Source organism: Pimephales promelas, chromosome 12 (genome assembly GCF_988280905.1).
Source record: "Pimephales promelas chromosome 12, fPimPro1.hap1.1, whole genome shotgun sequence".
Lineage (NCBI taxonomy): Eukaryota > Metazoa > Chordata > Actinopteri > Cypriniformes > Leuciscidae > Pimephales > Pimephales promelas.
In genome coordinates, this window is record NC_142780.1 from 28567151 (window position 1) to 28583251 (window position 16101).

Below are 16101 nucleotides of genomic sequence, written 5' to 3' on the forward strand. Positions count from 1 at the left end.
TATTTAGATCTGGTGACTGTGCCGGCCATGGAAGATGTTCAAATTCACTTTCATGGTCATCAAACCATTCTGTTACAAGTCTTGCTGTGTGCTTTGGTGCATTGTCATGCTGATACACGGCACCTCCTTCAGGGTACAATGTTTGAACCGCATAGTCCTTAATAGTTTGGTAGTCCTTGGCAGTGATGTGCCTATCAAGCACAGTAGGGAATGCCATGATATTGCAGCCTGTGCTTCACTCTGGGCATGAAAACGTCCAGGCGTTAAGCCTCTATGGGGCTTCTCCACAGACGGTAAAAGTGGATCATTAGAGAACGATACGTTTCACATTGTCCACTGCTCAACATTTGCACAGCTGACACCATTGGTACGAGAGAACAAAATTTTGGTTTTAGCAGAAGTAAACCTGAGGTTTTACCTGAGGTAAACAGTTTTGGTGGAAACAGGAGAGTAGAGATGCACATTTAAAAGTGCAGTGAATTGGGATGGGAACCTGTGGTTTTATGTTTTTTAAGATAAAATCCAGGTAGGTACCTGGAGATGACCTTTCAGACAGCTTCCTCTTGAGTCAACAGTTACTCCAGTTAGATGTGGTTCATCCTATGTGGTAGTATGCCAACATTACCCTGAATACAATAGCTCTCTCCATGCACCACAAAGATGTGCTGTCCAGGTCACAGATGAGCCAGCAAGATGCACACCAACAATTTGTTCTCTTTTGATTTGTCTTCCAAAATGTTGTGTGGATTTTAGTTTCAATGCCCAACCCCTGTGTGTGTGTAATATATATATATATACATATAGATACACATATTAATCAATATATATATACATTTATATATTTCATCAAAATTATATTAAAAACATAAGAATAGATTTTAAAATATCTGTTTCAAAATCAATTTAGCATATTGCCTTAAATGCACTTGCCAATGACTATGCCAATAAAAAAAAAAATGCAATCCAAGCCACCAAAAAATAAAGAACAAAATGGTAATCAAGGTAATTTTTCTGAACCCATTTTTCTTGAACCCAAGAAGGATAAAAGATAAAAGTCCCAAAAGAAATTGTACGTACTGTATAAAGGAAATTTGTCTGTGTGATAAATCTACAATAAATCTTACTCAAGCACCAATTGTGAATCAACTATTAAGCAGATGACGTTATTATAAGAGAAATGAAGTGGAAGATTTATTTGCTGTAGAAAGGACAGTCAGCTCGAGCTCTCGTGAGGACGATGTCTCTCTGTAATGGACGAGAACATCAGCCTCCATATCAGTTGTTAGTAAAACTCACTTCCCGAGATGGCGGAGATATGTGGAAAGATCTCAGGTCTTGAACACACACACACAAAACACTAGAGAGAAATAACAACAGCGCTGGAGTGAGACGAGGCTACATGTGTACGACAGGGACAGAGGAGACACGGGAGCATCCGGACGTGTCTCTCTGTGTGGTTTCCGCTGTCTCACTCTCAAATCCTTTCATTTGTGAAATGAGACATTTGTGATGGTGTTTCTAGTGCTAACAGCTGGAGGGATGTGTTTTCTGCCTGATCAGTGGTCTAGGTGGAGAACAGCCCTCTGAGTTTTGATGAAAGCTTTGAACGACGTGCACTACACCTTTCCTGTGGCCTTTGCGTTCCCACATCTAAAGAGAATAGAAATCAAACACACGTGCACCTTGCGAATGCACATTAGCAGTATTATAAACAACAACAACTGCAACTCCTTGAGCTCTCAGCTTTCTTTTTGGCTGGCTGTCTGGAGCCCAGCCCTCCAGCTCCTGAGTGCTCCCACTAAAAGCCCCTTTCCTTCCTCACACAGATGCTAATGCACGGATAATGAGATTGGTGAGAGGCTGATAGAGGCTCAGAGATACTAACATTCTGACTACATCACCCATAATTCAATTGGACCAGCTTGGCCTTCTTCCTTTTGTTTGCGAGCTGGAGGTTTTAAGGCCATACCACTCTCACATCCTCCTCCTCATCTCTGGCTGTGTTCGGAATAGCATACTATAGTATACAGGGGCGTCATGCAGATATTTTTTGAAAGGGAACCAGTCCAACTTCGGCCAAAAAGTGAGAAAGAAACACATTTGAACAACTTACAGTTGTTCATAGTTGTTCATAATTCATTTACCTTACAAATCTGAAAAAGCAAATACCCCCTCTATTTATATAGGCAATTTTAGCAATAAGCAGTATGTAGACTCAGTATACATATACACAGTATACTCATTTTCAGATGCTGTATACAAACAGAACATACTAAATGGGTGAATGTATTCCATAATGCACTCCACCTTCCATTTTCAGTGTGAATCAATATAAACAGTAATTCCGAATTCTTCATTATTTGATCTTAAAACAAAATGTACACACATTACATTTAGATGCTAAAATGACCATTTATAATCTAAAATTCAAAAGTTCAGGGTTTACAGACATATTCTTCACAGATTAGGAAATTCCAGAATGCATTAGAACATGGAAAAACATGACTAATGAAAGAAATGCTGATTATATATATATATATTTAAACTTCAATATCAATGTATTGCCAAAAGTAGTTAATAATTCTAATTAGAAATGGATTATTTTACCCAAGGTTGTATTTTTATGTATTTAATGTACACTACCATTCAAACGTTTAGAGTTAGTGGGATTTAAAAAAAAAAAAAACTTTTAGTTTTAGAACTAAAAGAACAGCTATTTAGAACCTTCTATTCATCAAAAGAATACAGAGATAAATATCACGGTTTTCACAAGTTTTAAACAGTACTGCTATTTTCAACATTGATAATAAGAAATGCTTCTTAAATCATGCCCTAAATCGGCATATTAGAATAATTTCTGAAGGATCATGTGACACTGAAGATTTGAGTAATGACGCTGAAAATTCAGCATTACCATCACAATTGTAAATTACATTTTAAAATGTATTAAAAGAGAAAATTATTTAAATTGTAATAATATTTCACAATATTACTGATTTTGACAAATAAATGCAGTTTTAGTGAGCATATATTCTTGTGGTATAAATGGTTCTTGTGGTAAAATTATGTATACTACATGTCTGAAATGTAAATCATTATATAACAATTTCAGTTTCACAGTTCTACAAAGTAGTAGGCTATGCAGTATACAATATGCAACCCATACACAATATGTATTCCAATCTAGATAAATTGGACCACACAGAGATGTTTGGATAGATCATTTTGGTTTAACCAACCTTCTTACAACAACAACAAAACAAAAAACATGGTTAAAAATAAAGACAAACCAGGAGAACAGAGAGTTCCTCTGAAACACAGTCCAGATCCCAGAACCCGTATACAGCTTTGAGTTACAAAACCCTGAGAACAAGACATTGGCAACAGGCTCTCATGGATCAATTTCATATTGGACTCTACCGGTGTGCCTGTGTGTTTTTTTTGTTTTGTTTTTTTCGCTGCAGAATCATAGGCAAGAGGAAGGCGCATTATGTTATACAAATCATCTGTGAGTGAAAGGGAGTGAGAAGCCACCATTTTATATAACTGGAATGTGCCTGGTGCTTATTGCTTCCCGAGCCCATTTCGTTGTGTCGCAATAGATCTCGTTTATGCTTTCGCTGTCCTGTGTTCTGCTTTGTCCATTACTTTCCCCGGCGAGACAACTACAAAAAAACAAGGCATCTGTTTTCAATCACTGTGGGCCCACACCAAAACCGAACGGCAAGAACACAACGCAGCACACACACAGAGACGGCGAGCCCATGGAGAGGGAAACACACTTCACAGAACATTTAGGAAATGGGAATTTGATGTCAACGGTGGAAGACAAAGAGCAATCACTTTTTTCCTTTTTCTTCCCCCCACTCTTTCCGGCCCCATAACGAGAAGAATAATCTCGAAGCGATTTTCAAACATGACACGGTGTTGGATTTCAGTGGTTTGCCTTTATTATACATAAAGTATGTACACTTAGGGAAAAGACGAACATTACATTTCTCATCTCATCCATTTTTAGCCTGGTGAATGACTTGTACTGAGAACAGTTAGGAAGTTCTGCGCTATGCTTTGCTAAGCAACTACAAAAGGTGATTTGCTTGTATAAAGACTTAATACAGCTTCTTTGTCTTTGGCTTAGCATTCGATATCCCCTGAGAATATCGAACTCTAACAAATAAGAAAGCGTTCCCATAGCACACTAAATAAACTGATGACTGATGTTAGAACCATCAAATGCAATAAATGAAATGAAACATTTTTGGCACACTTTAGGCCCCTTAGTGACAATTGGGCATCTGATGGCTACTCTGATGGCTAGTTCCAGCAGGATAATGCACCATATCACAAAGCTTGAATTATTTCAAATTGGTTTCTTGAACATGACAATGAGTTCACTGTACTAAAATGGCCCCCACAGTCACCAGATCTCAACCCAATAGAGCATCTTTAGGATGTGGTGGAACAGGAGCTTCGTGCCCTGGATGTGCATCCCACAAATCTCCATCAACTGCAAGATGCTATCCTATCAATATGGGCCAACATTTCTAAAGAATGCTTTCAGCACCTTGTTGAATTAAGAAAGGGGCTCAAACACAGTATTAGTATGGTGTAAATCTTAACCGGTAGTGAAATCTGGTTGCATTATGTACCCAAGTAGAATCTTTACAGATCTTCTTTTTTCAAATCTCAAACCTGCACACACAACAAGATTTGAAAATCTTGGCACAAGACATTCTTAAGATTATCATGCCAGATTTAACACCTAACGTGATCTTCGGGGAAAAGGATGTAAACAAAATGGATACTGTGTTGCGGCATCTTGCTGTATGAGGAGCGATTATAAAAGGCAGCTGTGTTGTTGCCACATCTCGAGCAGCGCTTCTTCCATCTCTGTTGTCCACCGGACTTACACAGCTGCTTTCTGTTTTGCGGCTGCCATTTCAAAAGTTTCGTCACTTCCGTCTCATTGTTTTTTTTTTTTTCCCATCTCATTTTTCTCTAAATGTCATGAGGGGTAACTCGGGCATAAATTGGCCTGAAACATTTGTAGTCTAAGCCCGGCTTTAGCAAACTCACTGCAACCCCCCAGCTGCTAGCCTAGCCTATTGTACTGTTTGTTCCCAGGGAAAGCACCACTCACTTTCTTCAGAAAGGAATAAAAGTCAAGTTTAATAGAGTAGCTGAATGAAAAAAATAAAGCTGGATTCAGGCATTTCAAGCTAAGCTAGTGTGCTTCTAGTGTGGTTCTCTAACACTCAGGCTAGACGTAAATTTGTCTGTGTGTGTGTGTATATGGAAGACCTGCCAGTCACCCAGCAGTAGGAATCTTTGCGACAGGTGCAGCTCAGACTCCCACAGCGTAATTCACGTCTGGGCTTAAGGTGTGATGGGGACTGGCACACACACACGCACACACACATTCTAATTACCAACCTGACCTTGGTTAGGTTATTACGAGTACCTTCTACTGCAGGGAACACTTTTCCCTGCAACTTTTCGTGCAGAATGAAAACAAGAATGTGGAAACCGCTGAGGTTATGTGAAGAAATGAATAGTCCACTCACAGCAGACTGAAAAGGGGAAACAATTTAACTTCAATTTGAAGTTGTTGCACTGGTTTATTCATACGAGGTGTCCGTGAGGATGGAAAGGCCATCTTCTTTAAGGAGCAATTATTCACCCTCATTTAGCGTCACCAGAACGCCGTGACAGACGCAAAATTGAGAACGGAGAAGAATGAGAGCATTTACCACACTTCCCCTCATATAATACCCAGAGGAAAGTTTTTTCCGCCTCCTGCTATATGGCTATATTAAAAACAAAACCATTTCAAGCACAAGAGTATGCTTCAAGATAGCAATGCTACTAAGTCATGAAGGTAATACAATTACAGTTTGCGAAAGACATGTAAATACACATTCATGCATACAATGCAAATCTCTTCCCAGGCATAAAAGAAAAGACCTTCACTTGCACGCACAAACACACACAGACTCACAATATTATCTGAGCGTTCACAGTTATTCAGATGGCCCGGGGAAAGAAATCATAATGGAAGCCAAAGGTGCAGCAAAACCTGTAATATTACCACTTTGCCGCTGCTCATAAAAAGCCAAGGACCAACTGAACTCTCACATACACATTCAGACAGACTTTAATCCAACAGTAAAGTTAAATTACTGAAGTTGTTAAATTACTGAAAGATGGCTGTGGTATCAATAAAAGATTACTAACATTACATTTCAAAATGCTAATGCTAACGTTTCAAGTATTGGTTCGAATCAAGAGTGAATTTTAATTTACATTTTTATAGCCTCATCACACAACACCAAAAGCCTAGACTTGCATTTACATATTCAAAGCTCTGAGCTGATGCTCAGGATAGCCGCTGGAATGGCACTCAAGTCCATGTTCCTTCCCGTACACGGTGGTAAATGCCACCTGATAGTTCTATTACAGCAAAGTACAAATTTGCTTGAATACTTGAATTCTCTCTTCTCAGCAGGCTGATCTCATGAAGTAGCGTGTGTATGACACGCCAATTCGTATTTCCATTTTTGGCGTGCTATCAAGACGCATACTCGCCTTTCAGCGTGTTTATGAACGCCGTTGACTTAACGTTATATAAATATATGACTTACCTCAACCCCGTCCCTAAACCTAACCGTCACTGGGGTTAATGGCATTTATGACTGTTCCCTTACCATCCTAGGTAAAAAAAAGATATGACTTACCTCAACCCCATCCCTAAACTTAACCGTCACTGGGGTTAATGGCATTTATGACTGGAGATTTGACTGCGTGTACGGACACGCGGAATGACGCGGACGTTAATGGCGTAGACATGTACGTGTACACGCGGATAGCTCAAAATGCGTAGAGATAACATGCCACCTGACTCGAAAGTGGTGTATATGTTTACGCAAAAGTCATGATGTCATGTTGCTTTTCAGTACTTTTCTGCATTTGTACTGTCCTATTGTCAGTTATTTATACGAGCATGGCGAAACAACTATTGCAATGATAAACTACTTACAATGTTCCGCTTTTTTTTTTTAATAAATATGTCGAGCAGTGTTTTACTTTGTGATTTTAATCCTGTCTGATTTAAGCATGTCTGTGTTTTCCTCATACAAAATATAAAAAAAGGAAAAAAAGAAGGAAATACCTGCATTTTTTTCAGCTAACTCCTCTGAGAAATCTAATCCTACCCAGTGAGGAATGTCTGTGATTATGGTGCATTATTTTCACAATGAATCTCCTCATTATTTTGACATTAGTTGAACACAGCACTGCCTTGCGCACCTTCATTAGCATGTTTCAAATACTGGTGTCATCCCATCCTATGTAAAAAAAGAAAATGAAATCAAAAAGCAGTTTAATCACTGAAACTGCTCAGAATGGCCACAACAGGTACAAGCTTAAAAAATTATTTCCTTTCCTTCATTTAATGTTACACTCTAAAAATGCTGGGTTGTTTTAACCCAACTTGGATCAAATAGGGACAAACCCAAACGTTGGGTTAAAAATGTAATTAAAAAAAATTTAACCCAATGGCTGGGTTTGTCCATATTTGACCCAAAGTTGGGTGAAAACAACCCAGCATTTTTTAGACTGTATAATTACACAAGGTCTTGTTTTAATGGGTTTCATGATGCACACATCTAGAACCTGAAACCAAACATGAAATCAAAACTTGCAATACAAATGTCATTTAGAAAACCAACCCAATCTAAATTGTGTTATACACAAAAAAAAAAAAAAAACTTTCTGGAATCCAGATACAAAAATGGCAAATCTGATTTTTTTTCTCAGTGATGACAAAGTAGGCCACACAACGTCTTTGATCCTTTTATTCTCCTGTCTTTCATTTGTTCCTTTTCCATCACGGGAAGAAGAAATTGCAGAAAACAATACAACACACCAATAGCACTCATACAAAGAGCCCTCAACCGCAGACTCTGAGAACATTTGACATTTTACATGATGATTCTATTCCATTCGTAGAAAGATTCCGGCAAAATGAGTTTACACAGGGTGGGAAACTAGAAACTCAAACCAATGTCCTCTCTTGGGAAATACATACAAACATGCATCACCAGCAGGCATGTGGAAACAAAGTGTATGTGGAGATGTTCAGATGTGAAGGACATGTCTGCAGGCAACGATCCACGTACGCACACACTTTCTCTGCTTCTCCCTTGTACCAGTTATACAGTTAACGTATGTGTAACAATTTACATAAATACTGCCTCATGAATAATTAATCTCCTCACAATTACAGCATTACATACTAGCACCTCATTATGGCATCATAATTATAATGCATTCCTGCCAAACAAATGACCTGCTTGAAGCAAACTAGTTTTGTTTGTTTAAGCGTTAGAGAAATAAAAGTCTTTACTTTTCTTTATTATAAGTGCTAAGCAACATTGTTAATTTAGAGAAAATCAGACACAATAAGAATGTCACAGCAGGACCAGCATAACAAGCAAGCGCAGAAAGGTCTAGAAGTTTGAATAGCTTCCACATAACGATGTAATGAAAACCCGGGGAAAAAAGAGTTTCTTTAAAAGCCTACGTTAGACGGTATAGGTTCATTAAACTTCAGACTGCAGTACACGCACACATGGGGTTAGAATTGTTGCATTATTCCAAATAAATAGATTGAGATTCAAAAACAAATGTAAAAAGATTCACAAAAATGTATCACATTCACAAATAAATAGATTAAGATCCACAAATAAATGTAAAGAGTTTAACAAAAAAATTCACAATAAATAAAATGAGATTTTCAAATAAATAACAAAAAATATTTACAAATGTGTTTTATGTCACAAACACAATTCTGCCCACTTTCTGTTCATTTGTAAATCACTGCACGCCTTTGTGAATCTCTTCTTGTGCATTTGTAAATCCCCTCACGCATCTGTGGATTTTTTGAAACACTTCTAGGCCTTAACCACACGGACACTGGTATTTTTATAACCGTGACTTTTTTACACGGTTCAGTCGCTCGTCAACACGGAAATGCAGTATCAGGACCCTGAAACCGAACATTTTTTTGGAATCCCCTGCCAGGGTGAGGATTTTCAGAAACACTGTTGTTATAGTGTTGCCGTGTACACAGTAAAACCGGAGGTTTTGCTTGCGACGTCAGAGTGTGCGTTATCCGCCTACCGAAACCTGTAATAACTTTTTGTTAGGCTTCTGATTGGCCAATGTGGCTTTACGGTTGGGCTTATATAGTCGCCTGCAGGTGTGGTATGCTTGATAGCATGTTTTTGCGTTTTCATCTGGACAAGATTTTTGTTTTTAAACGCAGGAGGAAAAAAGGTTATAAAAATACCCATGTCCGTGTGGACAAGGCCCTGGTGTCGACGTGCAGACAAATCCACAAATAAGTGGACTCCACCCACCGTTTCCTCAAGCCAATCAGATTGAGCTGACCAATCATAGAACGTTCTCGCTACAAACAATCACTTTAGGCTTTACAATCAGGGTGGTCATGCCTTGAAATAATTTTGCTCATTCATCTGCATTGGCTCAAATAGGAAGTGTAACGTTAAGACCCATAATATTGCCTCAGTAAAATATGTTTAAAATTTGGATTAGACCATTAGACTGTGTATCAAGCCAAGACACATTTTTATCAGCCTTTGAAAATGCAAGAGAAATAGCGTGTACATCTCTGTTATGGGAACAACGCGTTATGGAAGTGTCACGTTATTCATGATAAAACAGAAAAGCATCAAAAAGTTGCTGACTAATGAATATGGATTCAATCTTGTGATAAATGCGAGTTTGTAGAATATAGATGAAATTACTGTCCCAACAGCTTTTCTCACTTCTTCAGTCAAGTTTAAATATGCAGCAGGTCGTGGATCTAATGATCCATTGTGCATTAAACTTATCATGCATTTAAAAGTAAAATACCCAGACAAGCTATTTGCATTTATTTATCCGTGAAAACACAATCATTAGAGGACAATCATTCAGAATTAATAGCATTTTATTGTAAAAGTTACTTACAGCATCCACAATAAATACAAAGACGTATTTTTTCATGATCCACTCAAAACCCCACATGCTGTTACTGTACATCTTTAATGATGGTCATTTGAGCTGATATTTGGTATTCTACATAATTTTTATGTCTTATAACTAGCTATTTGTCACCATGATTGTGCTTTAAAAGAAAATCATATAATGGGTTTATAATGGGTGATAATGGGCTATGGAAATATAAAGAAGCCTTAAACTCCAACAATCTTTTGGAAACAGGGTGTTTTCACCAGCTCCGAGTGTAAAGCCTAACGTGATTGGTTGTAGCGAGAGTGTGCTATGATTGGTCAGCTCAATGTGGGCGTTGTCTGATTGACTTGATGAAACGGTGGGTGGAGTCCACTTATTTGTGGATTTGTCTGCAAGTCGACGCTAGAAGTGTTTCAAAATCCACAGATGCATGAGAGGATTTACAAATGCACAAGGAGCAATTTACAAAAGCCTGCAGTGATTTTCAAATGAACAGAAAGTACAAATAAATGCCTCAGGCATTTATGTAAATGTAAACATGTTTTTTACATGTTTTTTTTTATTTTTTATTTGCAAATCACATTTTATTTATTTGTGAAATGTATACATTTTTGTAAAACCCTTTACATTTATTTGTGGATCTTAAAGGGTTAGTTCACCCAAAAATGAAAATTAAGTCATTAATTACTCACCCCCATGCTGTACCAACCCCGTAAGACCTTCGTTCATCTTGGGAACACAAATAAAGATATTTTTGATTGAATCTGAGGGCTGGATCAGTCCTACATAGACAGCCTGAGGGACTGCCTCTTGACGGCCCAGAAAGTCATTAAAAGAAAAGGTTTAAATATTCCATGTGCCTACAGTGGCTCAACTATAACTTTATCAAGCGACGTGACTACTTTTTGTGCGAAAAAAACGTAAATAACCACTTTATTCGACTTTCCATTACTTCCTTATGGGCGCATGCGCGAGAACTGAGACGAGACCGTTCTTCTTCGACTACTTTTTGTTACCGGCTGCTCACCGCTTAGGAGTTTTACCGCCCCCTACCGTATAAGATGACATACTGCTTGTAAACAGAACGTTTTGCGCCTCCGGCTATATCAGTACGTCATCTTATACGGTAGGGGGCGGTAAAACTCCTAAGCGGTGAGCAGCCGGTAACAAAAAGTAGTCGAAGAAGGAACGGTCTCGTCTCAGTTCTCGCGCATGCGCCCATAAGGAAGTAATGGAAAGTCGAATAAAGTGGTTATTTACGTTTTTTTTCGCACAAAAAGTAGTCTCGTCGCTTGATAAAGTTATAGTTGAGCCACTGTAGGCACATGGAATATTTAAACCTTTTCTTTTAATGACTTTCTGGGCCGTCAAGAGGCAGTCCCTCAGGCTGTCTATGTAGGACTGATCCAGCCCTCAGATTCAATCAAAAATATCTTTATTTGTGTTCCGAAGATGAACGAAGGTCTTACGGGGTTGGTACAGCATGGGGGTGAGTAATTAATGACTTAATTTTCATTTTTGGGTGAACTAACCTATTTAATAAATCTATTTATTTGTGAATTTGATACATTTCTGTCGATCTCTTTACATTTGCTTGTGAATCTCAATCTATTTATTTGGAATAATGCAACAATAAAAAAAGAATGTAGCGTTAGAAATAAAAATGTGTGTACCACCTCTAACGTAAACCGGTCAATTTTCCTATATCAAGCACAGTTGATTTTCAATGAATCAACAGAGACTTATAAAATAACATTTTCTGGTTTCAGATTTTTATACTGTCCGTTTACAAGGGCCATATTTTTTCTTAGATTAGCATACACCATTTCAATTCACATTTCTCTGTGGCATTAATGCACATTCCTGTCCCATAAATATTTCAACACTAAAGTATTCTACAATCCTCTGAGGTACATTTCATTGTGAAATATTACATTGAGCATTAACACTAGATGGGTTTGTTTGCATGTTCGTATTCTCATGAATACGTCCTTTCACATTTTGACCTTGTAGACATTCTCCACAATAGGCAGCAATAAGCACAGGAGAAGGTTGATAAGACTGGTGAAATAAGTTTAAGAGGTTGGTTTTGTTGCTCAGAGGCACTGTTAAAGTGAGAGAATTCTTAATGAAAACAGGTTTAATAGGGCAGAGGGAAACTCTTCGATTGCATTCCTGCTTAATTTAATGAGCCTTAAGCCAAGCGATTTAGTTCTTTTAATTGCCCTTCTCTCATTGTTAAAAAGATGTATGTGGCTGTCTTCTGCAGCCTAAATTCCTCTGAATAACAGTTTAGTTTTGGTTTCTTCCAACATGGAAGGACTGAACGGTTCTTTCTGTTCCTCTTGAATTCCACTAAAACAGCACAGCACGGTGAAAATTCAATTTGAAAATAACTTTGGATGTTTAGATTACACAGCTATTTCCATGAAATTCATATTCAGACAGAAAGAATATAAAGAAAGTATCAGCTCTGACTGTTTTTTTTTTGTTTTGTTGTTGTAATGAAGCAGGTTCTGGTGGGCGGCAACATTGCTGATTGGCTTATTCTACAAACCAATCACTTTTTAACTCTAGGTGGCTAATAGAATTCTTCTTCTTCGTAAAACTCATCAATTTCAAATTTTCAGCTAAAATCGGATTTAAATAACAGCCTTGCTCCACAAAATAGAGAGCTGCCTAGCTGTCTCCAGTAAAAGAAAAAAAAAAACATCCTTTAAGAAAGATACACTATACAAATTCACATACCAACATTCACAAAAAAACATAAGATTAGATCAGAGGTATAAATGCATTTCTGTCATGACAACTCTCTGAGAGATTGGCATGGTAATGGTAATAGGTATTGGTAATAGTAATGGTAATGCATTTGTTCTTGGCGGAATAGATCTGCTACGCTGCTGCTGCTGCAGAGCAAGTTTTGAGATTTGCTAATGCCAATTCATTCATTGCTGTGAGCATGTAAGACGTGATGCTCTAGCTGCACATGTAACATGCATGAATTAACCCCTGTAGCAGATGTATACAGGTGGAGTTGGGGAAGGTGAAGGGTTTCTGGATGTGCGCTGCAGATTGCAAAAAGCAACACTACCAGTATTTGAATGTTGAGCCGTAGCTCATTGGCCGCTGATGTATTAGCAACCAATCAGTGTACCTGAAAGGTCATGCGACATGCGTTTTCAGTCATGTAATGTGGACGGAGATCATTTCTGAAACGCAATGGAAACACCAGTAAGTACGAGGATCTTTTTTTAAGGCTCACTAGGTTTTGGAATGGCCACATACATTATTAAAAGTGCTGTACATGTATTTTTTTTTTGACTGTCCTAAAGCATAATAAATGTTGAGGAAAAAATGTGAAGTTCACATTCTAGTTTCTCAGAAAAACAATGCTACAGCCAATTATACAGCAATTTGAATTGCGCGTTCGATGACAGTGTGTTTTTGTTTTGGTCTGTGTGATCCCGCCAACTGCCAATTTACCCAATAGTATTTCAACACCACGGGATGCCAGCTGATAAAAAACACAGCATATTGCAACCATGGAAGCCAGCAAATGAACTGGATCAGAGATCGCAGATTATACCCGAATAAAAAGCCTCGACATCCATCTAAAAAGCTCTATGACAAGAGGCATATTAAAACGCAGATGACTCAACTCAAACTCACAGAGTAAGTCTAATCTCCGTCCATTGTCAATTGCGCTCGCTCCTTTTGCGTGTCCAAAAATTGGCAAACCATGTGAGCATTTGGGGTGTAATAATACTTGATAAAGACCGATAAATTGATTAAACGCCTAACGATACAATGCATCGATGTCACACGTAAAATATCGACATATGAGGTACCGTTTTTATTGTCAATATAGCCCTGAATCGAATCGCAGAATTTTTGAAGGTATCGGCAAATATCGTATCGCTGGCTGAGAGAATCGATATCATATTGTACTGTGATGAACAGTCCGATTTACACCCCTTGTGAGCATCGAGTCTGAGGAGGTGTTGTGGGAAACAGCTCTTTCCAATATTATGAATTTGTACTGAAAACCATTTCAATTGCTAGCTGTCAATACCACATACCGCACCTTTTACTGTTGCTGAAACAATTTCAGCTTGTAAGCTGACCACACTAAAAAGCATTGACCAGGGTTAAGCTCAATCGAAAATATTTGAAGCATAAGTGTATTGAACTAACTTCAACCTTTTCTTAAGTCGAAATTATTTTCTGTGGTAATTTACCTTAAGCAACAAAGGTGGCTGATTGAGTTCAATTTAAATGGTAAATTCTATTACTCTGACCACAGGAAACATGCAAACATGCCTCTTTCACTCCCTGCTCCCTCTCCTCCTCTCTGTAAGATGACCTGTCTGTTTCATATGAGGCTTGCTGCGTTGCAGAGAGTTCTGACAGGCATGCATGTAAATGGGATACACAGATACACAAACCATCTGCATCCTGACAGACCGCAAGCTTATGAATATTAGAGGACAGATGCTTTAAACAACTGTGCGTGCATCTGAATGCACATCGGACATCAAGCTACATGAGTCCATTTCCACCACTTCCAGATAATAATACCTATACTTATTCACCATCACAGCACTCATCATCTTCTCTATAATCATTATCATCATCAGTGACAACAAAATCAGAAATATAGTACAAATATACATGGTATCCTAAATCTTTTCTATTCTGGGAAAAAAAAAGACTTGATGGTAGAAAGATGCCACTGTGAACCTGGTATAGACATGTTGTAAAGCCTAGCTTACCTTTGCCATCTGTGCCTGCACGCCACTGGCCTTCAGGGACGCTACAGCTTTCTGTGCCGCCGCCGGACTGTCGAAATCCACAAAGCCATATCCTACATACACACATACAGAGTAAGAGTGAGATGAGAGATATTTATAAGACACATATTCTTGCCAAAAATTGAAGAATTCTTTATCAGACATTAATCAGACCTTATCGGACACATTTATCAGATTCAAAACGCATGGGTCAAAACAAGACCGCTCTGTTGTTTGTCTTATCATGCTGATCGTGGCGACACAAGAGAGTCTGCATGTTTGAGCACAGCCGCTTGTGTCTGTGTGTGTGCTTGGGGAGACAGGAAACGGCCATTTTGTTCAAGGCTCATGCTTGTCAACTATTTCCTCAGTAACAGGACAGAGAAAGATTTGGCCTGAGCTTACCCCTGCTGTAAAATCCAGCTTAAAGGAAGAGTTCAGCCAAAAATGAACATTCTATTATTAATCACATTTACTTAATTCCAAATTCATTTGATTTTCTATGTGGAAGGCATTTTTTTTTTTTTTTACATATATTGTACAATGGCATTAAATAAAAGAAAATCCCAGTAACTGAGCAGATTGTGAAATACTCAGACCGGCCCGTCTGGCACCAACAACCATACCACACTCAAAATTGCTTAAGGGCCGGTTCACATATCGCGTCTTTTGCGCGCTCAAGTTCGTTATTTCAGATATAGGCGCGCGGTATGCGCGCTCATTATGGAAGCGACCGCGACGCGCGCGTTTTTTCCAGGCGCGTCCGCGCCGCATCGAGATAAAAACATCTCAACTTTTCAGAATGCCGCAAGCGCACCGTAGGTCACGTGACACGAACCAACCAATCAGCTTCCTCGCCATTTTTGTTACCTCTTCCTTGTCCACTCTGAAATAGGCTTTGAACCTCCCATTGTCCAGGCGGAGTTCCTGAATCAGCTGGTGAAATTCCCCATGGTTCTTGCGTTTTTGTAGTATGGGGTGCACCCAAACACTGCGGCGTTTTTTTTTTTACTTTTATGAGTAAATGAATCTTGTAACAGAGTTACAGCAAGGGTTTTTCGGTGGTGGAAATCCATTGCTGAAATTTCCTTCATGTAATGGAGAGCGCAGCTGATGGTTGCTTAGCAACGACAGACGCCTCCGGAGTGCAACCGCCCTAGCGCTTCTTTGGAAAAAGGAGAACGCGTGCGCCTAGCGTTTTCTACGCGATTTTAGGCGCGATATGTGAACGGCCCCTAAATCGCCTTTCTTTCCCATTCTGACATTCAGTTTGGAG

At 38.7% G+C, this 16101-nt stretch overlaps 1 protein-coding gene across 2 annotated transcripts in view; it reads right to left on the minus strand.

Annotated features, from left to right (window-relative positions):
* rbms3 (RNA binding motif, single stranded interacting protein) overlaps positions 1 to 16101 on the minus strand; it is a 150307-nt gene that overhangs the window by 82982 nt on the left and 51224 nt on the right. For both annotated transcript variants that reach the window (XM_039650815.2, XM_089117891.1), the window contains exon 4: positions 14808 to 14899. In XM_039650815.2, coding sequence (XP_039506749.1) covers positions 14808 to 14899 — 92 coding nt within the window. The remainder of the gene's footprint in view (positions 1 to 14807; positions 14900 to 16101) is intronic.